Raw genomic sequence first — 27,546 nt, 5'->3', positions numbered from 1 at the left:
ACTATATTGTTTTGCAATACAATATGGTAAAAACATAAATAAATAAATAAAATTCATGTGTTGCCAAGAGAATGAAGGCCTGCAGAGTTTTGGATACATAAACAAAAACATAAGACCAAAGCAAAATTGTATACTGGGACAACAAAAAGAGGTCAATGAACCGACCAGAAGCAGTTATTTGGAAAATTATGATGAAGGCCTGCAGAGTTTTGGATACATATACAATAACATAAGAGCAAAGCAAAAATGTATACTGGACAACAAAAGAGGTCAATGAATCGATTGTGGAAATCAAGCAGTTATTTGGAAAATTATAAAATGCTCCTGTTCACTTCCTGCCTCAATTTAGTGTACAAGTGTCTAATAATGAAGGGTGTTAGAGTATTCCCTTCGATCCAGATTATAAATTAGATTGCATTGTTTGAGTCCGTGATGGATCTATTTCAATAGATTAATGATAGTGTGTTTCATCATGTTTCTACCGAGACCTTGACACATGATTTATGAAAAAACATTAGAAAGTCTTTGTGGTATAAAATTATCCACAAACAAAACTTTTCTGTTTAGAAAGTTAATTAATTTAAAATACAAAGAGGGTAGTTACATTCCAGAGCATTTGATTGAAATGAAGAGTATTATTAACTAACTTGATTCTATGAAAATCATTTCTGATGATAACTTGTAAGCTTTGATCCTACTTAGTACGTCGCCCTAAAGTTAGGAAACTTGGATTGTGAGTAAGTAGTACCTCACAACAAATGTCAAGTTAGTAGTACCGTGTTGAATGAAGAGACAACAAAAAAACATCAGAAATGATTAATTTTACTCCACGGAGTTGTGAAAATGAGTCAAGTCAGTAGTACCTTATTGAATGAAGAGACAACAAAAAAAAATCTACGAGTTCTTGTCATTTAGAGACATTTGTTGTGAGAGGCTAGAGTAAAACAAGAGCAAAGAGTAAAACTCTTCATAACCGCGATCAAAGTTGTGGCAAATTAAGATATAGTTAATTTTCAAAGAAAGATATCACGTGTCATTATTGCCGTAAGAAATGACACATGAAACCAGAATTGTGATGTCCCAAGTCTTTCAGGCGTGAAGATGGAACAGGGGAGTGTAGGAATGCATTGGGGAAATTTTTGACTATCCAAACTTTTCCGCACGTGCGGTTTGGTACATGCCCAATTTGGTATTCTTGGGTTAGAGCCGCACGTTTAGGGACTAAAAGAGTAATTTCTTGATTGAATTTCTACATGTATCCCTCATTTGAATGGCATCTATAACGGGAATTAGGTTGCGGAATTAAATTGAAATACTTAGGCGTTGTTTGATAATACTTATATTTTTAATTTTTTATTTATATTTATAAAAAATTTAAAAACTCAAATAAAAACTTGTTTGGTAAAATTTTTGATTTATAAATTAGTGATCTCAGTTTATAAATTTGACCAAAAAATGAAAAGACAAAAAATGTGTTTCCGTTTTGAGTTTTCAGTTTTTTTTTTCTTTTACCATCCAACACTAGTCACCACCCGCCACCATTTTCCACCACCGTCTTCCGCCACCACCACCCACCCCCCACCACCACCTGCCACCACCACTCACCACCCACCCACCGCCACCACCACCCACCACCCACCCACCACCCACCACCCACCTGCCATCCACTCGCCACCACTACCCACCCCTCGCCGTCGCCGCCGCCGCCACCAAATATGGCAGTACTGGGTAAGGAAGCCACAACTGCATTGGCTTCTGTAGAATCACAGCAGCAAAGGTTGACATTCCAGAGGCTTGTTTCATTGGTATGTCTGCACTTCTGGAATTATTATTCTAATTTGTCACATATAATCATATGGTTTTGTATTTACTTTTTAAGTTTATTCTTCTGAAGGTTGAAGGTGAAAAATCATATCATGAAAGAATAGCTACCATTCTTGGTGAGGTTGAAGCTGAGGTGAGTGTCTGTCTACATTCTCTTTTTTCCAGAAAAGAAATATTTGTACATTAAAACAATTAATGTTTGTGGGATGACCTGGAATTTGGTGGTAGATGGTCTCAGAGAAACAACGAAAAGAGTCTGCTCCTCCTGTAATTCCATCCACCTACAGCTTAGATAAAACAAAGTACTTCTTGGCTGAGGTATTTTCTAAATTTCATGAATTTCTGGCCATTAAACGATATGTTTCCAATTCCCAACTAGCTTCAGGGAGGATTTTATTTATGGTAGAATTACTGGAAAGTCCCTTTTCAGGAACTTGTTTACTTGTGATCCGATAAGTCCTATATATTTGAAATTTTATTCTAGGAGATATATATTTATTTTTTTGAATTAGATGTGTTTTCATGATAACTTCACCCTTGTTTTGGTCAACATGCTTATATGGCAACATTTTGTTTTTTCAGGTTTAAAATTCTGTAACTTTCAAAATGCACGTCGATTTTTGAAAACTACTCGACAAGATCTATCAAACAAGATCTCAATTGAATATAAAATTATGTAAAATGTAAAAAGTAAAAATTTCACTTTTTTTTTTTTTTTTTTTTTTGAATTTGAATTTGAAAGTGCCAATTTTTTCTACAATTATAATAGTGTGAATTTTTAAGTGTGAAAAATATAAATGTAAATATTCGTATTTTCAATTAATAAAATATTATGAATTTTTGAAAAGTATAAAAATTAGTTTGAATATGCGTACTTTTTAAAAAAATTTCACTTTCTAAAAATTAATATTATTCTAATTTATTGAAAATGTGAATATTTGTAATTTTAAAAAATGTACATTATTTTTTATTCATATAAAGTATGAACATTTATATTATATAAATATATAATATAAGCAAAAACATTGTTGGTCCATTGAGTCTTAAAGTTCTAACTCTATTTTCATAAATTTTTGAATTAAAAAATTATGAAAATACACATGTCAATAAACTATTGGTCATTTGATCAATATGGTAATATATTTAAACATGTAATGTAACTTAACTCTTATGAAACATTTTACATAGAAATCAAATCAAACTTTTTTATGTTTCAAAATATCAAAATCATATCATTTATTGATCAATAAGGTAATATATTCCTTAAAATTTGCTTTTTAAAAAATAATTTATTAAAAATTTATAATATGAAAATACACATGTTATAAAATGATAAAATTTAATAAATATTATATTATAATATTATGAGCTTTTTTGTTATATTAATAGTTCTTTCTTATTTATTATTATCTTATTTTCATTTAATTTAAATATTTTGTTAATCCATATGGTAAGTTTTTTTAGTTCTCTTTAATTATAATCATCAATCTCTAATGAGCAATAAGCTGGCTGGAATTTCTATAATAGAAAGCATACATGTTTTGAAATTATCACTTTATTATTTATCGATAAATTAAACTATAATTATTATTTGTGAGTGATAATTTTTCCAAAATCTATTATTATCTATATATTAACGCAAAATAACTTTTTGTCCAAAATGTTTTAAGAGCTTCAAAATATTAATTTCAATTTATAAAAATTAATAAATACATGCTATGAAGCACGGACACCTCTCCGAGGGCTTCGTACTAGTGTCGGACACAGACACGCGTCGGACACGCGGTGGACACGTGTCCGACTGTAGACACCCCATTTTTGACCGTCCTCAAGACTTGGGCGTCACCGCTTGAACACTTGGTGATCATCCATGTTTGTGTTCGTCTTGAGTTCCCGGAGGTCTCGGCTACGCGCCTTGCCTCAGGATCTCTCGACTCAACTGTTTTGTATCTGGTTTTGCACCAAACACTTGTGCTTTGCCTTGGAAGGGCAGGGAATGGCTTGTGAGCCATCCCCACACTCCACCGGCCATGGCTTGAGGCCACCGGCCAAATGTTTGGCCGGCCGGCACTATAGATGGCCGGCCGGCTATCTTTTTTTGGTCAATTGCATTTTTGGTCGGCCGACTACTGTGCATCTGCTTTTGCAGATATTTTTGTGCAGCTGGCATACACTCTCACCCCCTCCATACACGTGTATGGAGGGATTGCCCTCTTGTTAGCTTCCTTTGAAAGCTTTACAAGGCCATTGGTCTTTGAAAGAGAGCCTCCTCTCTCTTGTTTAGAGGTTAGATAATTTAGACAACATTTTCAGAGGGTTTTGAGTTTTAGGGTTAGGGTTCATATATCCTCCATCTCTATATCTCTCTCTCTCTTGTGTTTTGCGTGTGTTTTGTCTTAGTTTTGCACACAAACACCCACTATCACACCTTTTCTTGGAGCTGAGGCCCTTGAGGGTTGTTTTTGGAGTTGTGGAGCTGGTTTGAGCTTGAAGAACCAGCTTGTTCACCATTGGTGAAGAGGGTCTACAAGGGTAAGAAACTTGTCCCTTTATTCCCTATTTTTGCATTACATTTTTGCCTACCTTGAACCTGTTTTTGAGCTTTGTGTATAACATATAAAAGTTTTGGTTTTTAGTGCTCTAAATAGTTGGTTAAGGTTACTTTAAGTTTTGGGGTTGTTTGACCCCTCTTAAGGCTTGTTTGGCCTTTGTTTTGTGCCATTTTGGTTGAGCTCCGGGACCATTGTGTTTGGGCCTCCTCACCACTGAAATATTGAGAGATTTCAGTGATGAGGATGGTGCCTTGAGGTCCTAGGAAGGAGAGGGCCACCCCCTCTCCTTGTTGTCCTTGAAAAGGGCCATTTTTGCCTCTTTAGAGAGCATATTGTTTAGGTTCATGTTGGCCATGCCTTAACTGATTTTTATGCTTATTATGTCATAATATAGCTCTGTTTTCAATTGGTTTTGGTACACCATGCTTGCTTAGCATACATGCCTTGTAATGCCATATTGTAGCCTTAACATGCATATAGGTTTTAACCCTTGTTCAAGTATGCTTTTGGCCTAGCTTTATGAAGCTTTCGTACTTGTTTTGCCATGTTTAAGGTATGTTTTTAGTTGTTTTGGTCAACCATAACATGTATTGCATAGCTCCTTTGCATTGTTAGCTTGTAGGCTTTAAGTATGTGAAGTGTTGAGCATGCATTGTTTGATTTATTTCAGTGGTTTGGCACCACTTATAGCATCATTTCAGTCCTCTTAGCTTGCTTGTATGCTTGGATTTCATGGCCCCTTTGATGCTCCAAGAGGTTGTGTCCTATGCTCCATGTTTGGTCATTGTGTATGCTTCCATGTGTAAGTCATTTAGATGCCATCTAAGTGGTCTTTTGGCTTTGTTTTAGCATACTAAAACTCTGGTTTTGGTCATTTAATTCATGCCATGTGTGGTTGCATTAAGTGTAGTTCAATCCCCCTTGGGCTTGCCTTGAATCTTGGACCATTGTTGCATGCCATGCTTACCTTGTTTACTTGGTTTAGCACCATTCTTAACTTGATTTTCAAAGCTTATGATGCATGCCATTAGCCCATGTTGTTCCTTTTTTAAGTGTGCTTAAAATTTGTCTCTATGTGCCTAAGTGTTGGACCTTACATGCATGCCTATTTGTATGTGTTTTGGCTTCCATTCTTGAGCATGTTAGCCATTGTTTTGGGCCTAGTTGAGAGCTGCCTAATTCAGTTTAAATCCACCTTTTGCATGCTATTCAAATGTTGTTGCATTAATCCACGTTTGCATGTTTTGGTTGCATGTGTTGCATGCTTGAAATCACTTGCATTTGGCATGCATTCCCTTAGTCAAGTTGCTAGCATGTTTGCATGTCTTGCACACTTGCATGATTATATCACATCTCGCATGCTTCATTAGCTTGCATAGTTGTGATATGCTTGTTTGCTTAGGTTGTGTACCTAGTGTACATTGCATGTTTGCTTGCTCCCCTCCATACCATATAGCATACTAGTTTGCATGCTTAGGTTGCATTCCATCTAACATGCATGCCTTGTCCCTTGATCTAGTGATAGGGATTGGGCCTTGGTTTGTTTATGTGCATTGCATTTCATTTGAAATCGAAATGCACACTTGATTCTTTGGGCCATCATGCATGGAAATGCGCGATTGGTGGTCTGAGAATCGAGGCCCATCCTCCTTTGAGTCATACATATGATAAGGAGTATGGTTGGTGCATACATTGCTTGAAATGCATTGCCATGCCAAGTTCTGCCCTCTACTGCTGTCAGCTGCAGGTTTTAGCAGGAAGAATTGGTCGGCCGGCAGTGTTGGGTGCCGACCGGCAAAACATGTTTGGCTAAGAGCATAAGTTTGTGGTTGGTGACCATTCTTCATGGCCGGTGGTGTTCCCACTCAGCCAGTGGTGTTCCACAACACTCAGAGAAGCAACCTTGGGAGTTGTGCAATTTTTAGAGAAGCGGAACAGTCAAAGCAGAGGCAACTTGTGCATGGCAGTGACTTTCCGAGCGGAGCCGAGCGCGCATTGCTTTGGGCCCTCTTCCCGAGGTTGTTTACTGCTTTCATTAGATTAGTTAACTTGTTAATTAATTAATTGGTCTGTAATATTTAATTAGCTTGTAGGTTAATTAACTTGTATTATTCTTTCGGTCCCTCCGAGCGAGGGCAAATCTATAATAAGTGTGGGTGTGTGTATGCATGTCTTCCAACCCCCACTTCTTTCTCCCTTTTACTTACCTGCTTTTCATGGTTAGTATTAGGACATGTTTATTTTAGCATACCTTATGCTATGCATGCGTGCATCATTCATTAGTCTTGCATGCACCAGGCTCGGTACATCATACTAACTGCATAAGTATTTCAAATCTAACTTGAATACATGCTACTTGTGCATTTTCACATGTCATTTATAGACTAGCCGAGCCTATTCTAGTGACATTCTGTATGCGTTGCATTAGCCACTTAACATAGACTTGGATCATGCATTGATTGCTAACATGTTTTTGTTTTGGCTCGGAGTACAAGGTATGCATTTATGCTTTAGCATACCGCATGCGTGTAAGTGTTGCCATAATAGCATGATTACCATGAGGCTAGATGCTTATGTGATATAAACTGCTTGAATGCCTGTGGGTGAATGTTGGGTTGTTTGAGTTGGAACAACTCGTTGAAATCCGTGCTTTAGCCTACTTGCGAGTAGCAAATTTCAAACTGTTTTTCAAACAAACGGATGTGCAATGCTTCGTTCCAATTCAGGCGATTTGGTCTATACTTTTTTGCTGTGCGCATAACATAGTAAATCTAGGCTAATAACCGGAATAAGAACACATAACGTTTTCAAAAAACGGATATCACGGTTAATAGAGGCCGATCTTCGGATCGGGCGAGAGGGGGTGCTCATAGCTGACCTTCCCCAATCGTACCCAAGCTCCCGAGCCGAGGCAACTTTGGTAATGACGAACACGTGGCCTTTGGCACCGAGTCAGGGTTTCCTAAATTTTCCAAAATAAAATATTTAGGTGGCGACTCTGTATCTGGCAAAGCAATCCATATTTGACACTTCTTTTCAAAAATCTGTTTCTCAAAACGATTTGCCGAATTTGAACTCTTTGGTTCAGATTAAGAACCGTGACAATTTGAGAGTCCGAACTGTAGTGAACCCAAAACGAACAGGACGTGACTCGTCCTCCCGGGGTGTTCGGGGACGTCTACACCGACACGCAGTAGAGAGTGTCCCTTTTTTTTTTAAATGTTTTTACATCTGGACACGTTCCGGACACGTTATAGACACTTTCAAGACACGTTTGGAGGGTAATTTCACAATTTACAAAACTTTTTTGGGGCAATTTGTAAATAAGTAAAACAGAAATATCTTCCCTAATTCGATTAGCACAGAATCTAAGGGAGAACAGAAGAGAAAGGGAGAGAAAGGGAGGACCTGGTTGCTCGTCGGTTGTCTCTGCTTCTCATCGGTCGTCACTCGTGTCTCGTCGTCGATCGTCACTCGTGTCTCGTCGTCGCTCGTCGTTAATGTGCACACTGCTCTTCTTCATTCTTCTTCGTCGATCTTCTTCTTCGTTCTTCCTGTTCTCCAATCTTCTCAGTTGCTGTCTCTCTCTCTCTCTCTTTCTCTCGCACCCTTTCTCACTCTCTCTGTCTGATTTCTTTTCTTTTATTTTTTTATTTTATATAATGAGTTAATGAGTTATTTTTTTTTTTATATATACTGATCCCTCTCTCTGTCCTTTTTTTTTTTCTATTTTCTTTTTTCTCTCAATTGTGCCTCTATTATTTGAGTATATAATATTTTTTTTTGGATTAGTTTTATTAATTTTAATAATGTATGTTTATTAATTTTATTATAGGAACCAATTTTAATAGTGTTATTTTGTATATTTTATTACCTTTTAATGATTTTTTTTTTTAATTTTATGACATATAATAAATAAAATTAATTATATATATATTGAACGTATCCTAGCGTGTCGTGTCCTCCATTTTTTGAAAATTTGCGTGTCTGTGTCGTGTCCGTGTCGTGTCGTGTGTCCGTGCTTCATAGAATACGTGTCATATAAAATTATTAACCTATCCAAACATATCTAATTTAAAATTTAAAAACAAAATTAGATGAAAAGTTTATATGTAAGTCAAATCTAATTTAAGTAATAATTGATGGATTTGGGAGTTCAAATTTAAAGTTTAAGAAGAACATGAGAAAAAAAAGTTATTTTTCGTATAAATATTCTATGATATAAATAAAATTTTCATAAGAAAAATATTCTAGAAAGAATCTATACATGGTAATATACCTTTTGTTGATTAAATTTTAGTTATTTAAATTTGGAATCTTTAAAAAGAATGTTCAAAATAAAATTTAAATAATTTATTGTTGACTACATTTGATATCATGCCTTAGATGACACTTCATATATATCATGTGGAGCATATCAAATGATGTAATTAGTGCCATGTAAGATGCCACATTATATAATATCCAAATATGATAATTCTAACATTACTCAATTTAAAAATATATAAAAAATGTAGATTATCCAAATTCAATATTTTATATACAAATATAAGTGAGTTTAGGGGTTTAGCAAAATGGTAGTGACAAGGCATGGGCAATTAACAAAGAGAAGTTAAGATGCCTGGTTGGAGAAAGGTTGGATGATTGAGGTCGTGAAAGTTGCGAGGTGGGTGAGGGAGGAGGACAAGAAAATGGTTCAATGTGAGCTGCCAAAGCTAACGAGTGTGAGAAAATCAAGAAGTTGTACTTGGTAATTAATGCTGATTTCAGGAAGAACAAGAGCATAGGGGTCACTAGTAGTTCATTGTTTGCCATTTTCATTTTGTTATTCCATTTTTTGATTTAAACAAATTTTGCTAGATTGAGTTTCAAAAAAAAAAAAAAAAAAAAAAAAAAGGAAAAAAAATAGAGTTATTATTATATATATTCACACATAGTTTATGATATCATCATATGAATTTAATATATGACAAACTAAAATTATGAAACCTTAGAAAATAATAATGTATTTATATTTTATCATAGGTGTAGTTTTTGTTCCTAAAAATAGAAATAAAAAAAGTGCAATTTTATAATTTAAGATAATTTTTATTTAATTTTTACTAATTACATTATGATTCATCTATTTGTTATTTAGAACTTAAAACATGGCATTAATGGTAGAAAAAAAAAAAAGAAGTGAAACTGTAATAAAAATGGTTAAAATTTAATTAATTCTATTTTCTTTACTGTGTAATTTTGAAATTAATTGTTAATTATTTATTTGAAACTGTGAATAGCACAGGTATTACGCTAGTTACATATGTCGATGTTGTTGGATTCCAAAAAATAATGGAAATCAACACTTAGTTCTTCCAGTTAGGTATGATTTTCAAATGGATTATTTTTTCCTATTTTAACGCCCCAATCATGGTGAATCTCTTATTTAATCCCAACTAATATTTTCAATTTTTCATGTTAGGTTTAAGTAAGAATATTCACGTTTACTCATTACCATCTATATAATTGGTGGCAATTGTGTCATTTTCAATCATATTGGACTAGATGGGTTTCAAGAATTTTAATCGGATTATATGGAACATAAGGCTCCTAAATGGGATTTACTATTTATTTATTTATTTTTTAAAATAAAACTTTTCCATTTGATCTTTTAATTAATTTTTTGAAATGAACTTAGATATGTTTTAAGGTCCTTCTGAGGTTCAAAGGGTAGTTTCTGTTGATATTATTAATTCACATACTATGTATTAACTTCTTGATTTGCGAAGGAGGTCAATGTTATTAACTACTGTTGTAATCCATAATTTCTTAAAATGTCTTCCCAGCATGCCTTAAGGCAAATACTTAATAGAGCATGATTGACTGAAGATTTATGTGCACATTATGCAGGCAATGCATGCTTTTGATGCTGCATCCGAGAAGGAACTGAGTTTGACAGTTGGTGATTATGTTGTTGTACGGAAGGTTCTCTCATATCCTAGAGTCCATCTTTGTTTGTTTTGTTTTTGTTTTTAAATTTGCGACTCTTTTCAGCTGCACGGTCTTTTATCACAAAGTAATTTTGTTATGGTTGTGTTTGGATCTTGGATTTGTGAAGATAAATTATCTATTTCATTCACTTTTTTCCCATAGGTCTTTTTCCTTCACAAATCCATTTACAAGTCCAAGATCCAAACACAGGTTATGGGTCAAATTGAAGGAATATAACTTTCCTATTGTTTTACTGTGGAAATTGTTTCCAAACTAAATTTTTAATGAAAATTTGAGGTTTTGGAAAATGAAAATTTATTTATTGAATTCTTTTGTTAGTAGCTTTCATTTCCCGGAGAGTTATTCAAACCAATGCATGACAATCCTATAGACTACGAGAAATAAACTTCTTGGAAACAAAGTTTTTCTAGTTCTCAGTAACATGTTTTCACTTTTCCTTACGATAATTTAATGCATTCAAGAATAATTCATCATTTGGGTTCTCTTGAAATTTCTCAGACTTTCCTTGTATGACATTATTCACCAAAATCTGGACAATTTTATGAGTTGAATTACCCACAGAATACAAGCAACATAACTTTGATTGTTCAGTAATTGTGCTGAAGAACTTTATGTATTGTAAATTAGGTTTGATTATGGTAGTTGCAGAACATGCAATCAGTAGAAATGCTTTCTAAAATCATATCTCAAAATCATCTTTTCCGCAGTTTGAAACATATCCTTTATTTGAAATCTAGTGTTCTTTGCATAAGGATATTGAATTGATTTGAATGACTTCATGTGTCTGCGCAGGTGAGCCTATCGGGATGGTCAGAAGGAGAATGCAGAGGTAAAGCAGGCTGGTTTCCATCAGAACATGTGGAGAAACGCCTGAGGATTCCCACCAGTAGTGCATCTTCTGAAGTTTTTTGAGCTGTGTGGGTACTTGATTTCATCTCCAAGATTGGGCATGTGTAGAGTAGATTCTCTATTGGGTAACTGTGCATATTGTGTATATCTGATGTTTGGTTTATTTGTGAGACTCAAAAACTTCTTTTATATATGATTATGCTTATGTATTCATTCAAATTTGCCTCGGACTTGTATTGTCTCAATTGCTAAAATATTGTTTCTTTGTTGCTTGAGTATTAAATTGATTGAGTGAATAAAACCAAATAATCTGTCCAGTATATGGAAAACGATTGCAAAAAAGTACACATGCTAGCATGAAATAGTTGACCCTTATAGAGGATTCTGGTTGTTTCCAGTGAAGTATTGTTTTGTCTAGTTTGTTTTAAACGCCAAACATGACAAGGCTACCTTCCCTTCAACAAATGAGGTATGCCCCCCCTCCCAGCTCTTTCGCCCAAGGATTCTGTGTCCCCAAAATCTCAGTCCTCAAATTTTAATGCATTGGTAACCAATTACAATTTGGTAAGAATTTCAAAGCGTGAGAATCTTGAGTCATGATTTTGCGGTTGGGAGTGTATTAGTAGGATAGAGGTCAGTGAGTTTGGAACAAAAGATCTTGTGTTCACTTTTTCACACACGAGTAATTTATTATTCAGTGCCATCTGTGACACTGATGTGGCCATGTGTCATAGGCAGACTCTTTTGAGTATGCAGCGGAATCAATTTTGGCCCATGAGGTGCTTCAATTCTACCAAGTTCAAAGTCTCCTCATGACCGTAAGTGTTGAATCTTCACCCATCTTGTCAAATGTAGGCCCAATGCTTTATCAAGCAAGAACAACTCCCATAGAGAAAGGTTTGCCTTCTGAATGCCACAAGTAGACTTTACGTCCACAGTGCACCAAGCACGACTCATGTCGCTTTATGATGCCAAGCTCACCTAAGAGCAAGATGCTTGCTCAACTGAGGCATCCCATGTTAGTGTAGCCCACAACTAAGCCAACTTGATGTTGCCTAACTGTGCACTAACGTAGAACTCTCAACCTAGCTAACAAGCTTCCCCTCTCATGTATATAGGGTCTCTTATTATGCATGTCTCGAATATCCGATGATGATTGGAGGGTCACTGGCGCATCTACAACTTAATCCTCATGCTTACATTCGCATGCTAAACAATCCACTAAGGGTCATTGCGTACCCGAGGCGTTGCACTAGCGTATTGCACGAGCATGGCAATAATAATCTACATCCCACAATTAGCATTTCACCTTTTCGCAAGCTCTATGTGCCTTGCATGATGACAATGCTTTGTGTCATTCAAATGTTTGACCCTCTTTTCAAGAAAAAAAGAAGCGAGAATTCACCCTACCTAGTCAGGTCAGCAGGTAGCAGTGTTGCCACCAAACCACTAGCTAGGCCACAAGTGTTACACAGTTTAGGATAGAACTCACCCCAAAAGCTATAGCTTAAGAGGTGAGGGTGCCCTCACGCTTATATGTTTAATATTATTTTAGTACTTGGGTGACGTGGGACTTCACTTCACACCCTTCCTCACGCCCAACTTGCTCACTTGACAACACCTGTGGCGTATAAGTCAGGGTCACACACCTTACCCATCCCTAAGTACTTCGGCTCTGATACCATGTTACACGGTCTTGGGTAGAACTCAACCTCAAAAACTAGCTCAAGAGGTGAGGGTGCCCTCACGCTTATATGCTTAATATTATTTTAGTACTTTGGCGATGTGGGACTTCGCTTCACAACAAGGCCCCCACATTCACGGCTGAACCGAAGCACATGTTCATGAGTTGGCACAAGAGGCCTTTTGGTGGTGCTTCGATATCCCATTCCATTCGATCTAGGTCGACACAACAATGTGCTGCAATACATGATATAGTAGGTTCATATCCCAAACCTCATGCCGAGATTAGATGTGCAATGTCTACACTAATGTCTCTCGTGACAGTGTATATAGGGCTCCCAAACCTACATGGAGACTGTACGGGGAGCAAATATTCAGGCAAGTCCGTACTCCTTTCTTCCAAGCTCCTGTCTGTCCGATCGACCTGCGAGCACAACGGCGGTGAGCTACCCGGCGGTGTGTGGTCGGAAAATCCCTCCGACGGTCAAGTTAGCACACACTCAGGGATATAGAGAGAGAGGAGAGAGTTGAGCGTTCAAGTGTTTCTTACAAAATTATCCCTCCCCAGCATGGAGGGCGTAGTCAAACTTATATACTCTCTGCACTCCACATCTACTCTCATTAGTCTCTTGACACGTGGTGCTGCTTTCCCATCTGTCAGCACAAATCCAGCGAACACCACCTAACCAACCGCCAGACAACATTAGTGGGAACTCGGCAGCCCGGCGGCATCACTCGGCCTCCTTCGACCGAGCTACTTATCGAGCCTAACAATGTTACTCGCTGAGCTCCATCACAACCGAGCTCCGTAGCACCCCAGTACGGCCGAGCTCCAGATAGGTTAGGCCGGTCCAAGGGAGACCTTCCCGCCGAGCTACATGCGCGACCATAAGACCCAGATCGGCAGACAATCATCTCAGCCTCCTTCGACCGAGCTACTTATCGAGCTCAACAGTGCCACTCACCGAGCTCCATCACAACCGAGCTTTGCAGCACTCCGGTGCGACTGTGCTCTAGACAAGTTAGGCCGGTCTACGGCAGATCACGATCACTGAGCTAAAAAGAGCGAACAAGAGAAGACAAGCTGGTAGAGGATCTTCTCGGCCAACTCTGGTCTGGACTTCGGCCGAGAAGCTTCACCGCGGCTCGGCCCAACCCTGCTTGGCCCAAATACGCTTGGACCACACTCAGCCCGGCCAGAACCGCGGCCCAAGCCGAGATTACGAAAATCTCCCTCTCAATTGCCCTTTAATTCCGTCTGCGCTAGCGTGACTGGGATTACATTACAAGGTCGGGCTATACTTTTTGCTCGGTGATCCACTTTGCTCGGTTTAGGAACTCCAAGGCGAGCAAGGTCCGATCCGTGACTTGTTTCTTGGCGAGCAAGATCAGCTCGGCAAAGAACTCAAAAAAAAGCGAGCATGGTCCGCTCCGCAACTTTCTTCTTGGCGAGCAAGATCAGCTCGGCAAGGAACCCCAAGGTCGGCGAGCAAGGTCCGCTCGACAACTTCCTCCTTGGCGAGCAAGATCAGCTCGGCAAGGAGCTCCAAGGTAGGCGAGCAAGGTCCGCTCCGCGACTTGTCACTTGGCGAGCAAGATCAGCTCGGCAAGGAACTCCAAAGAAGGCGAGCAAGGTCCGCTCCGCAACTTCCTTCTTGGCGAGCAACATCAGCTCGACAAGGAACTCCAAAGAAGGCGAGCAAGGTCCGCTCCGCAACTTCCTTCTTGGCGAGCAAGATCAGCTCGGCAAGGAAATCCAAAGAAGGCGAGCAAGGTCCGCTCTGCCACTTCCTTCTTGGCGAGCAAGGTCAGCTCGGCAAAGAACTCCAAAGAAGGCGAGTAAGGTCCGCTCCGCAACTTCCTTCTTGGCGAGCAAGATCAACTTGGCAAGGAACTCCAAGGTCGGCGAGCAAGGTCTGCTCGGCGACTTGCTTCTTGGCGAGCAAGATCAGCTCGGCAAGGAACTCCAAATAAGGCGAGCAAGGTCTGCTCCGTCACTTCCTTCTTGGTGAGCAATATCAACTCGGCAAGGAACTCCAAAGAAGGCGAGCAAGGTCCGCTCCGCAACTTCCTTCTTGGCGAGCAAGATCAGCTCGACAAAGAAATCCATGGTCGGCGAGCAAGGTCCGCTCGGCGACTTGCTTCTTGGCGAGCAAGACCAGCTCAGCAAGGAACTCCAAGGTCGGCGAGCAAGGTCCGCTCGGCGACTTGCTTCTTGGCGAGCAAGATCAGCTCGGCAAGGAACTCCAAGGTCGGCGAGCAAGGTCCGCTCAGCGACTTGCTTCTTGGCGAGCAAGATCAGCTCGGCAAGGAACTCCAAAGAAGGTGAGCAAGGTCCGCTCCGCCACTTCCTTCTTGGCGAGCAAGATCAGCTCGGCAAGGAACTCTAAAGAATGCAAGCAAGGTCCGCTTCGTAACTTCCTTCTTGGCGAGCAAGATTAGCTCGGTAAGGAACTCCAAGGCCGGCAAGCAAGGTCCGCTCGGCAAGGAACTCCAAAGAAGGCGAGTAAGGTCCACTCCGCAACTTCCTTCTTGGCGAGCAAGATCAGCTCGGCAAGGAAATCCAAGGTCGGCGAGCAAGGTCCGCTCGGCGACTTGCTTCTTGGCGAGCAAGATCAACTCAGCAAGGAACTCCAAGGTCGGCAAGCAAGGTCCGCTCGGCGACTTGCTTCTTTGCGAGCAAGATCAGCTCGGCAAGGAACTCCAAGGTCGGCGAGCAAGGTCCGCTCGGCGACTTGTTTCTAGGCGAGCAAGATCAGCTCAGCAAGGAACTCCAAAGAAGGCGAGCAAGGTCCGCTCCGCAACTTCCTTCTTGGCGAGCAAGATCAGCTCGGTAAGGAATTCTAAAGTTGATTAAAACCATCAACAAACCTCTAGCTGAGTAAAATTCATCCGACAAGAAATTCTAGAGTTGATAAAATCATCAACAAACCTCTTGCCGAGCAAAATCCAACCGGCAAGGAATTCCAAAGTTGATCAAAACCATCAACAAACCTTTTGCCGAGCAAAATCCGACTGGCAAGGAATTCCAAAGTTAATCAAAACCATAAATAAATCTCTTACCGAGCAAAATCCGCCTTGCAAGGAATTTTGATCTTTTCGTCAAAATGATTGTTAGTTGCCCATTGGACCACACTAAATCCGCTTGGCGAGGCAAAATACAACAATTCTCAAGAAAATAGTCTGCTTGTTTCATTGTGCCAATGGCAAAAAAGGGTTACAAAAATAGAACTAAGAACAAAACTTTAGATTGGCAGAGTTCGATGTTCTGAAAATGGATTGGCCATTCACATTCTGCGAGTTTTATGCCCCTTTTCCTCGGCCTTCTTATAGACGCCTTCCAAAAAACGAACTCCCTATATCTCTTCCAGGGTGGTTTGCATGGCCATCATCTTGTCCGACTGCGTGAACCATTCGCACTACTCTCTTATTCTCTACTACCGGACTTGCAGTCACGGTAGCTGCGATTGCATCGTCTTCGACTCGGATGTGCTCATTGATGAGCTGCATTAGTTGGCCCATAGATGTCGGCTGGTTCATGGTAAGCGAGTCCTGCAGCCTAGGTCCGACTAGGAGACTGCGCTTATATTGGGTGATTGCCAGGTTGATCGGACAATCTAAAATCTCGTTGAAGGTTTCCCAGTATCTGGAGTTGTATGCCTTGAGTGTGTAGCTCAACTCCATTTTGACACTAAGAAGGTGGTCCACCTCCTTTAGCGTTTTGGTGTTGGTCTTGAAACGAGTCACAAATGCTTCCGCCAACTGCTGCCACCTTTCGATGCTTCCCTCCGGCAGCCTCTCAAACCATTTCAGGCCCAACTCACCCAAGCTCGACGGGAAGGTAAGGCACATAAGAGCGTCATTCCGCCTATGTCCGGCCATGACCTGTCGGAAGTGACTTACATGCATGTATGGATCGGTCTTTCCGTCGTAGAGCATAAATTTGGGCTGGTGAAAGCCCGCTGGGAGCGGTGCGATCTCTATCTCCAGGGAGAAGGGAGTGGCACTCAGTCTCGCCAGATTTGTGTCTAGAAAGAGGGGCACAGCTGGGCGGGGTGGCAGCATTACGACTTCTTCACTGGCACGTCCCCCGTAAGATAGCCGCTGGAGTGCCGCACCCGCTGAGTCTCTCGCCGGCGTGCCCGCTCCTTCAAGACTGCCCTCAAGTCCTCTGAGCAAGCAGAATAGGAATACCTCGACGTCGTCACCGTATGTGAGGGTTGATAGGTACTGTCTTGCGCGCTAGACCTCTTTTCCGGCGCGTCGGACTCTCCAACCTTATAACTTCTGGTGATTGAGAGGGACGGAGTGTGCTGCTGGCTCTGATTGCTTGAACGGCAGGGTTGGGTGTGCTCATTGTGGTCTCCCACTCTAGTTACACCCTTCCCTTTGACATGCCGCTTAAAATCCTCCATCTCCGCCGCCATTCGCCGGATGACGGCGTCTTGGTCCCTTAGCTTGTGTTCCAGCCGTCTGGCGTGCGATTCTTTCCGCCGCCGGTGACCGTCTGGACTCCGTGAATGACCAAAGCTTCGTCCGCGCTTATCCCGCGCGTTTCTTGAATGTCCTCCTAGAGAAGTCTCCAGGTCCGCCATAGGAAGGATGGCGGGATGTCGTTCTCTCCGTTTGCCTGACTCCAGGGTAACTCCGTCGATGGTAGACAACGGAATCTCGTCGTTGTTCGCCATGGACGGCGATCAAATGAGCTTGGAAGACAAGGTTTTGTCTGTCAAGTTCCCACAGACGGCGCCAATTGTACGGGGAGCAAATATTTAGGCAAGCTCGTCCTCCTTTCTTCCAAGCTCCTGTCTGTCCGATCGTCCTGCGAGCACAACGGCGGTAAGCTACCCGGCAGTGTGTGGCCGGAAAATCCCTCCGACGATCAAGTTAGCACACACTCAGGGATATAGAGAGAGAGAGGAGAAAGTTGAGCGTTCAAGTGTTTCTTACAAAATGATCCCTCCCCAGCATGGGGGGCGCAGTCAAGCTTATATACTCTCTGCATTCCACATCTGCTCCCATTAGTCTCTTGACACGCGGTGCTGCTTTCCCATCTATCAGCACAAATCCAGCGGACACCACCTAACCAACCGCCAGACAACATTAGCGGGAACTCGGCAGCCCGGTGGCATCACCCGGCCTCCTTCGACCGAGCTACTTATCAAGCCTAACAATGTCACTCGCTGAGCTCCATCACAACCGAGCTCCGTAGCACCCCAGTACGGCCGAGCTCCAGACAGGTTAGGCCGGTCCAAGGGAGACCTTCCCGCCGAGCTACATGCGCGACCATAAGACCTAGATTGGCAGACAATCATCTCAGCCTCCTTCAACCGAGCTACTTATCGAGCTCAATAGTGCCACTCGCCGAGCTCCATCACAACCGAGCTCAGCAGCACTCCGGTGCGACTGTGCTCTAGACAAGTTAGGCCGGTCTACGGCAGATCATGATCACTGAGCTAAAAAGAGCGAACAAGAGAAGACAAGCTGGCAGAGGATCTTCTTGGCCAACTTTGGTCTGGACTTCGGCCGAGTAAGCTTCACCTCAGCTCGACCCAACCCAGCTCGGCCCAAATACGCTTGGACCACATTCAGCCCGGCCAGAACCGCGGCCCAAGCCGAGATTACGAAAGTCCCCCCCTCAGAGACCAATGACAACCCTTATGGTATGTCAAAGGTCTGTCCCTAGGTTATCATGAGGATGCGTGCTTGGAACCCATCACACGTTGTGGAGGCATTTAGCTGGGACACTATAAAATAGCACTTTAAGCCCCTTGCTAATTGCCTCAAAGAAACACTTACCTGTTTGAGGAGTCATAATGATTTTCTAATAATTTCTCAATTCTTGAAAAATTCCAATCCTAGGAGGGCGTGTGCTTGTGACACTGGGCATGCTCCCTAACATGCACGCGTTGGATTGCTTGGGGCCAAACTCCAAGGCATGTTGGGGCGCCAAACCACTTGACTTGGAATCTGATGCCACACCCGCATATGGCACTTCCAGAGGCATAAACTGAGCACAACAAAGGCCACCACAAATGCAAGCGTCACGATATTGGACTTGAAAGTGTTAACTCGTGACACCATTCCATCTAAGCCATTCACTTGTGTCGGGCATGCATGAGAACCACACAAATTGTTAAGTGTACATGTCTAAGGGCAGCTATGTCATTTTATTCTCTAGTATTATATTATAAATACATGTGTAAGAGAGGAGAACCCTAATTGATTCCATTGTTAATGCAACATTAGTTTTTCTCTCTCTCATTCTTCTTCTTCTCTCATATGTAAATCTAACATGGTATCAGAGCTACATCTTCTTCCTTGAAGATTGTGTTCTCCTCCTACTCTTCTTTTCTCGTTTTTTCTGTTAAAAAAAAAAAATCTTCCGTGTTCAAAATTTAATGGGCTTTCTCCCCATAATTTATTTTAATCTTTTGTTAATTATTTGGTAGTTTTTCCAATTCTTGTTGATTTTTTGGGAAAACTGGCTATTTTTCGGAAGATGTTGTTGGAGCCCTTTTAGGGCTATTTTTTTTTCTTTTTCTCTTCCTTTGGGAGCCGATTGGGACATCTGAGGGGGCTCGAGTTCTTGTTTTGAAGGATTGGTGAGGTTTCTCTTGGTTTTTGTTCGTTTTTTGGCCTCCCTTGCTGCATTTTGGCTCTAGTACTCTTATAAAGGTACTTTTCTTTGTCTCAGTTAGTTTTTTGGCTTTGTTTTTGGAATCTTGGACTGTTATTTGCTGCGTGGATTGATTTTCAATAGCTAGAGTTGAGGATAAAGACCCTAAGGTTAGTGAAGAGGGTGTAATGCATCGTGTTTTGACCCTTAATGATAGTCTCTCTCTTCAAATCAGTCCTGTGAAATTTGATGGCTCCAACTACCTAATTTGATCTCGTTCTTGTAGCCTTGCTATTGCTGCTTGGTGTTTGACTGGCAACATTACCGGTGATCTTCCCCAACCTGGCAATGATGCCTCTTCGCGTACTTAATTGGTTTTTAAGAATGCTTTGGTTACTCATTAACTCTATGCAGCCTACCATCAGTTAGTCTTTTCTTCTCCTACGAATTGCTCATAAGATATGGATCGCTGCCTCACACATGTATTCTCAACAGGGTAATGATGCACAGGCGTATGAGTTGAGAAAGAAGCTTCGGGGTTTGGATCAGAAGGATAGGTCCCTTGCGGTGTACTATGCTGAGTTAAGTAGCTTGTTGTAGGAACTGGATTATTATCAGAGTTTCCAGGCTGTGTGTTCCAAGGATGCCACTTTATTTCAGCAGACTATGGAGAAAGAGCGTGTGCATGACTTCCTTGCTGGCCTTAACTTAGAGTATGATCAGATTTGCGTTCAAGTGTTGGGTCGTTCTCTTTTTCCCACCTTACGTGAGGCCTATGCTCTTGTTCAGCAAGAGGAAAGTCGACGTAGTGATATAGTTCATTCCTTTGTTCAGGATCGTTATGTTTTGGCTGTTGCTCCATCCACCTGTGATCATAACCCTAGTCTAGTTTCGTTTGTTAGTATGGGCCTCTTGGTTGATCAGGATCATTTAAAGTATGATTATTGTGGGAAAGATTGACATGATCATGAGCATTGTTGGAAATTGAATGGTCGCCCTACTTAGGGTCGTGGTTGTGGTAGTACAGCTCGTCCACAAGCACGTGTCTGAGATTGCTACCAGTACCTCTGGTGAGCCCAGTTCTCTCTCCCAGGATGTGTTACACACTCTTCGGTGCTTGATGGTTCGGCTTGATTCTCCATCTACCACAGTTCCTTCCTCTTCTGTTTCTTTCAATTTTGCCCACACGGGTTTTCCTACTAATGTCCTTAGTATCTCCTCATTAGATGCCTCTAGTCTTTTCTATTCTTATTCTCCTTGTTTTGGGCGGGATAAGGTTAGAGTGGCTGATGGCACTTTATTTTCTGTCTTTGGCAAGGGTTCTATTCATTGCTCATCTTTATTTTCTTTCTTCTGTGCTTCATGTTCCTAATTTTTCTACCAATTTACTTTCTGTGAGTAACCTTACTACCTCTTTAAATTGCTCTGTGACATTTTTTCCTACTTATTGTGTCTTTCAGGAACTGGCTATGAGGAAAACGATTGGAAGTGGTAGATCACATGGTGGATTGTACTTTCCGGATGTTGTTCCTCACACATTACCGTTATCCTCCACTCAAGCTCTTCAGTGCACTACTGGCTCTTCTCTCCATTTCCTTCATCAGTGGTATCGTCGTTTGGGTCATTCGTCCTTTAGTATTTTAGAAAGGTTTTTTCCTTAATTAGTTCGAGATTGTTCTAGGAATAATTTTGTTTGTGATGCGTGTGAACTCACTAAACATAAACGTACTTGTTATCCTTAATTTAATAAAAGAAATACTTTTCCTTTTTTGCTTTTTCATACTAATGTGTGGGGACCTTCCCTTTCCCTTGTGGTGTTTACTTTTGGATATCGTTGCTTTGTTACTTTTATTGATTGTTATTTTCGTATGACTTAGGTTTATTAATTCGAACTAAAAGTGAGGATTTTTTTTTATTTTTTTCTTCTAGTTTTTGCCTTTTCCCTGAAATGGTAAGCAATCTCTTTAATGCTACCATTAAAATTCTGTACATTGATAATGGGACTACAAATGTTGATGGTGATTTCCAAGCATACCTTGAGTAGCATGACATTCTTTACCAAACCAGTTGTGTTGGTACTCCTCAGCAGAATGGAGTTGTCGAGCGTAAGAATGGCCATCTTTTTGAAGTTGCTCGTTCTCTCTTGTTGACCATGAATGTCCCCAAGTCTTTTTGGGGTGATGCTGTTCTTATTGTTGCTTATCTCATTAACTGTATGCCTTCCAGTGTCCTCCAATTTCAAATTCCTCTTGCACTTCTTCCTGTGACTGATGTAGGTCGAAAGGTATCACATTGAGGCCACTTAAGTTACATTTATATTCTTTGAATTATGATTATTTGGCGAATATGATGTGTTTTGTGTATTTGTGCAGATTTGGCAAGTAACACACAAATTCAAGCGAAAAGTGGCACAAAAGCAGATTCTCTACTTAAGTAATGAAATTTCACGGCCTGCCATCTCACCGCTTGTGCGGCCAGACTTCACCGCTCGAGTGGAGAATGTGGGCGCTCGAGCAGTCAACCTAGGGACACGTGTGCGTAATTTTAATTTTGTTTCGCTAAGAATAAAAGAAGGCAAAATAGGTTGGAAGAGGGTTCTAAAATTTTCCAAAAACATAAGAGGGGCTAGGGTTTGAGGAGAAGGGGTTTCAAGCTTCAAGAACATCTTCCTTGGTGGTTTCCTCTTCCTCTACCTTTTCTCACTCCTCCATGAGTGGCTAGTTCTTCTATTTTTAGGGTTTTGATGAAACCCTAGCCAAGTAAATAGGGGTTTCTCTTTGGTTTTTCATTGTTTTAATGGTTTGAACAAGTTGTATGGTGTTCAAGAAGTTTTTAAATATATTTTTCATTATTTTCTTCAAGTATTCTACTTTCTGTGATTGTTGAATGCTTTCCATGCAATGGTTTTCTATTCTTTGATATTCAAGGTATGAGACGAGCCATACTATGAGGGATAAGTCGTGTTGGTACCCTAACTTAAAGCGAACGAATTGTGCTACTTGAGATGGTTCGTGTCTATATATTGAACATGATAATTCTCTTGGTCAATGCTTCGAACTTGTAGTTGTGAAGTATTATTTGGTTCAAACCATAACACAATTGATTTCCAATTTGAGACCTAATTTATGTAACTAATGGTGAAATTTGTAACCCTAGGTTTTTCCCAAAATCACTATCTTCAACTTCAATTTTAATTGCTAGTGTAATCTCTTATTTTCTTTTAATTATTATTAGTCTATGAACCATCATTTTGTTGATGAAAATTAATTTAGGAATTTAACAATTAAATTAGTTTAATTTCACATTTGTCCCTGTAGATCGATACCTGAACTTACCATTATTCTAAGGAATTTGGTACAGTTTAGTGTTTATTTTTTGTGTGTAAAACGATCCATCAGTGACTTATCCCACGTCTTCTCTTCCTTCTCGGGTTTTTGGGTGTGTTTGTTTTGTTCATTTGCAACCTCGAACTCATGAGAAGTTTGATTCTAGAGCTGTGCATTGGCCTTTCTTGGCTATTTTGCTGCTCAAAAGGGTTACAAATGCTATGATCCTTACACTCGCAAATTGTATGTTAGTATGGATGTTACCTTCCGTAAATCTGAACTCTTTTTTACTTCCTCTCCACCATCTCCTTAGGGGGAAAGTGTTATTGATGAGATTGCGGATGAGATGATGTCATATTAGCATGAGTTATCTTTTTTTATTCCTAGTCAACGTATTGTTATTTGTGATGAGGGGGAGCCTGAGAGTGGTTTTGGTGATGAGCCTAACATTGGGGGTCGTTTGGATAGGGTAGATCTTAAAACTTATTCACGGCGTCAGAAAGAGTAGCCATCCCTTGTGCCACCAAGTCAATCATCATCTCTTGTGCCGATTCTAGATCTTGTTTCCACTGATTTTATAGGTAATACACCTCATTCTATTTCTTCACAAGTAGTTAACAATCTGGTTGTTGATGATTTGAGTCTTCCTATTGCTATTAGAAAGGGGGTTTGGGCTTGTAAACACCCTATTTCTAAATTTGTATCCTATGATTCATTGTCTCCTATATATTGTGCTTTTGTTTCGTTTCTGTCTTCTGTGTGTATCCCACAGGGTTGGAAAGAAGTTGTTAATGATCCTAAGTGGAATGAGCTATGGTAGAAGAGATGCAAGCCCTAAGCAAGAATAATACCTGGGAGTTGGTTTCTCTTCCAAGTGGAAAAAAGCCAGTGGGGTGTTAGTGGGTGTTCACCATTAAGCAGAAGGCCGATGAGACAATTGAATGGTACAAAGCAAGATTAGTGGCCAAGGGATTTACCCAGACATGGAATTGATTATCAAGAAACCTTCACTTTTGTAGCAAAGATGAATTCCATTCGAGCCATTCTTTCATGTGCAGCTAACCTGAGGTGGCCTTTACAACAACTAGATGTGAAGAATGCATTTCTTCATGGGGATTTAGAGGAGGTTTATATGGATGTGCCACCAGGATTCTCCTTTCAGTCTACAGTTGGGAAAGTCTACAAGGGGAAGAGAGCTTTATATGGTTTGAAACAATCTCCTTAGGCTTGGTTTGATAGATTTCTAAAAGCAATGTTGAGGTTTGGGTATAAGCAAAGCAATGCAGATTATACCATGTTTGTCAAACACAATGCACATAAGGTAACTGTCCTTATTGTATATATGGATAATATAGTTGTGACAGGCAATGATGAGGAGGATGTGACACATCTGAAGATACAGTTGGCCAAGGAGTTTGAGATCAAAGATCTTGGCCCATTGAGGTACTTTCTTGGGATTTAAATTTCCAGATCTGATAAAGGCATCTTTATTTCTCAAGGGAAGTACATTCTGGATCTTCTTACAGAAACAGGCATGTTAGGCTGTAAACTAGCTGATTCACCTATTGAGGTTAACCATCATCTTTGCAATGTTGTTGGTAACTCGGTGGAGAAGGAAAGGTACCAAAGACTTGTGGGACGACTCATATATATATCCCACACTCAGTCGGATATTGCTTATGCAGCTAGCGTTGTAAGTCAGTTTATGCATGATTCTCGTGCAACACATTTGGAGGCTTTGTAGCGCATCTTGAGATATCTTAAATCTGTCCTGGGAAAAGGACTTCTATTTTTTAATCATGGGCACTTGAAGTTGGACGCATTTACTGATGCTGATTGGGCAGGTTCTGTAGATGATAGGTCTATATAATGATTTTGGTTTAGACCAAACTCATTTCTTGCTTTTGAATTTGGGAATCCATGTCCTTAACTATTATTCATTCCATTTTCATCTTGTTGTTAGTTGAGTATGGTTGTTTAGGAGTTATTGTTGCGTTTGGAACAGGTTGAGAGTTAATTTTTTCAAAGAGTTGCTGTCTAGTTTTCTTCTTATTCACTTAAGCAGTCTTTCTTGCGCTCGAGCGGTCTTTTACAGTCTGTAAAACTTTTGGAAATAGAGAGTATCTTCGCTCGAACGGTATTTCTTGTGCTTGAGTGGTTTTTTACAGGTCTGAGTTTCTGGGAGGGTGTCATTGTGCGCTCGAGCTATGTTTTTGGTCGCTTGAGCGGTGCCACTTATTGTGTCTAATGCTCGAGTGGTGTTTTGGTCACTCGAGCAGTTTGTGCGTATATTAGTTCGAAAAAAGGGCTTTCTGAATCACTTTTCATTTCCTCTCTCTCTCTCTCTCTAAAACATTTCAAAATCCTAGTTCTTCACTTTCTCTCTCTAGTTCTTGCTTAAAACCTCAAATACACCCTTACCTATTGATTTCTCCACCATAACTCTTTGGAGAAAAATGTAGAGTTCATCTAAAGCTTCGTCCTAATCAGTGAGAATCTTGTTTTCGGCTCCTCTAAACTTCAACCCTTGCCCTCTCTTGTCTTCTAATCGTAAGGTAGGGATTTCTTCAACCTTTGGTATGGCTTTTACCTTAGTTATTTGCTTATTGAAAGAATCTAGTGATTTGAAGATTTTGGGTTAAACCTAGGGTTGGATTTTTGAAATGTAAAAGAGGGGTTTTCAAATAGGTTCTTGAGAAAGAGATTGGGGATGTGCTTATGGTTGAGATATGTTAAAATGGTGGATTTCCTTAAATTGATTTTGAAAGTAAAAGGGATTTTGTTGTAAAATTATGGATATTTGGTTTGTGAAAAAAAATGGAAAATCATGTTGGGTTTAAAGGAATGAAACGAATATGTATGTCGAAAAGGATGGTAGAGTTGGATATATAATGTCACTCCCATTTTGAAAATGATATTATCTGTTGAATAGAAATATCTATTTTGGGCTATCAGTGGATGATGGCTTTGATTGTTGTAGAAATTGTATGGGGATTAGGTGAATTGAAACTAATTACTCATACATCTTGCATTGAACATTGTTTTATACTTAAACATTGAAAATGTATTTTTTTTTTTTAGAAAAATGGGTTAATTCTTTGGTAAATCTAGTTAGGGGGTGTGGTTATGGTTATTATGTTGGCTTGTGTGTCCTTGGCGTAAGTTTAGAAACATGTCCGGTTAGTGCTGGTTAAATGGCTTTGGTAGTGCTTGTATAGCCTATTGGCAGACACGTACCTAGAGATTCTCTGTGCTTTCTATCAACTACCATATTTTCTAATATAAAAATATATTTTCATGAATTGATTTATAATCTGGCATTACATTGTTTTGAGATGAAAAATGTAAAATGTTTGACAATTGGCATGCCTATGCATCCACCTTGACTTCGTTGAAATTCATATATTGTGTTAAAGTAACTTTATTGGGCTTTAGCTCACTCTATGTGAAATACAATTTTCAGGTGCTGATGATATGTCTACTAATGGCCTTGAATAGAGTAGAGTGGGGAAGAAAGATTCATATAACTGACCTTAGTTGATGGGACTTAAGGCTTGATTTGGTTTGATGATATGTCCTTGACTTGGAAGGACTAGCTTTCTTTTGTTTATTTGATGTAATTATTTTTGTTCAAGCCTTGGGTTTTAATTGTATTGAGTTGAACTCATTTTGATGTACCAAAGTATCGACTTAGAAAGATGTAGCCATTATGGCATATAATTATTCTGGTTTTCTTTTATTTCAATCTTTGTACACATGTCATATGCTATAGATTCAGGATCTAGAATTATGAATGTATACACGCATATGTCATTTTTTGTATGATCGATGATTATGAATGGAATATAAAGTATGATATTATTGATCAATTGTAAAGAATATTGTGAGATGTGTTATTGTTATTATTTCGGGATATTATAGTCTACATCTGGTTATTGCATTTTTGTAAGGGGTAATTTAGTCACTTGGCATGGTAAGAAACAGACAGTGGTACATCGGTCTGGTGTAGTGGCAGAATACCGAACTATGACACATGGTACTTGTGGACTCATGTGGCTTCAGTCCTTGTTGGGTGAGACAAGAATTGTTTGTGGTGTGATCTAATGATTTCGTATTGTAACAACGAAGCTACCATCAGTATTGCTTACAATCCTATTTAACATGACAGGACCAAGCATATTGAAAATGCCTGATAAATTTTATTAAGGAGAAATTGAATAAGGGTTTGATATGTATGGCTTTTGTGAAATCGGAAGATCAATTGGCTGATGTGTTTACCAAAGGTCTTAGTAGTAAGATTTTTTATCTAATTTGTTGCAAGTTGGGCATGAGAGATATATTTGTACCAACTTGAGGGGGAGTGTTAAGTGTTAGTGTCTAAGAGTAGTTACGACATTTTATTCTCTAGTCTTATATTGTAAATACATGTGTAAGAGAGGAGAACCCTAATTGATTCCATTGTTAATACAACATCAGTTTCTCTCTCTCTCTCTCTCTCTCTCTCTCTCATTCTTCTTCTTCTCTCATATGTAAATCTAACACAAATGAATGGTTCATATACATTTGTGGCAATATAGTAGATGACACTAAATAATTTTTGCACTCACAAAAGAAGCATGTTTGTTGTGTGCGTGTGTGTGTGTGTGTGAGAGAGAGAGAGAGAGAGAGAGATCTCATACTGGGTAGGTTTAGTCTCTTCATC

The 27,546-nt window shown here is 39.9% G+C and overlaps 1 protein-coding gene across 1 annotated transcript; it reads left to right on the top strand.

The window, feature by feature from the left end:
- The first annotated feature begins 1,715 nt into the window (after positions 1 to 1,715).
- On the top strand, positions 1,716 to 11,522 carry LOC114319018 (SH3 domain-containing protein 3-like). The gene is made up of 5 exons (XM_082887193.1): positions 1,716 to 1,805; positions 1,895 to 1,957; positions 2,053 to 2,142; positions 10,266 to 10,340; positions 11,160 to 11,522. The coding sequence occupies exons 1-5, from the start codon at positions 1,716 to 1,718 to the stop codon at positions 11,277 to 11,279; spliced, it is 438 nt and encodes a 145-aa protein (XP_082743319.1). The 3' UTR covers positions 11,280 to 11,522.
- Positions 11,523 to 27,546: the final 16,024 nt, after the last annotated feature.

Source organism: Camellia sinensis, chromosome 9 (genome assembly GCF_055761805.1).
Source record: "Camellia sinensis isolate YWXY chromosome 9, ASM5576180v1, whole genome shotgun sequence".
In the NCBI taxonomy this organism is placed as follows: domain Eukaryota; kingdom Viridiplantae; phylum Streptophyta; class Magnoliopsida; order Ericales; family Theaceae; genus Camellia; species Camellia sinensis.
Note: the sequence above shows the minus strand (reverse complement) of the source record. Positions and strands in the feature narration are given on the sequence as shown.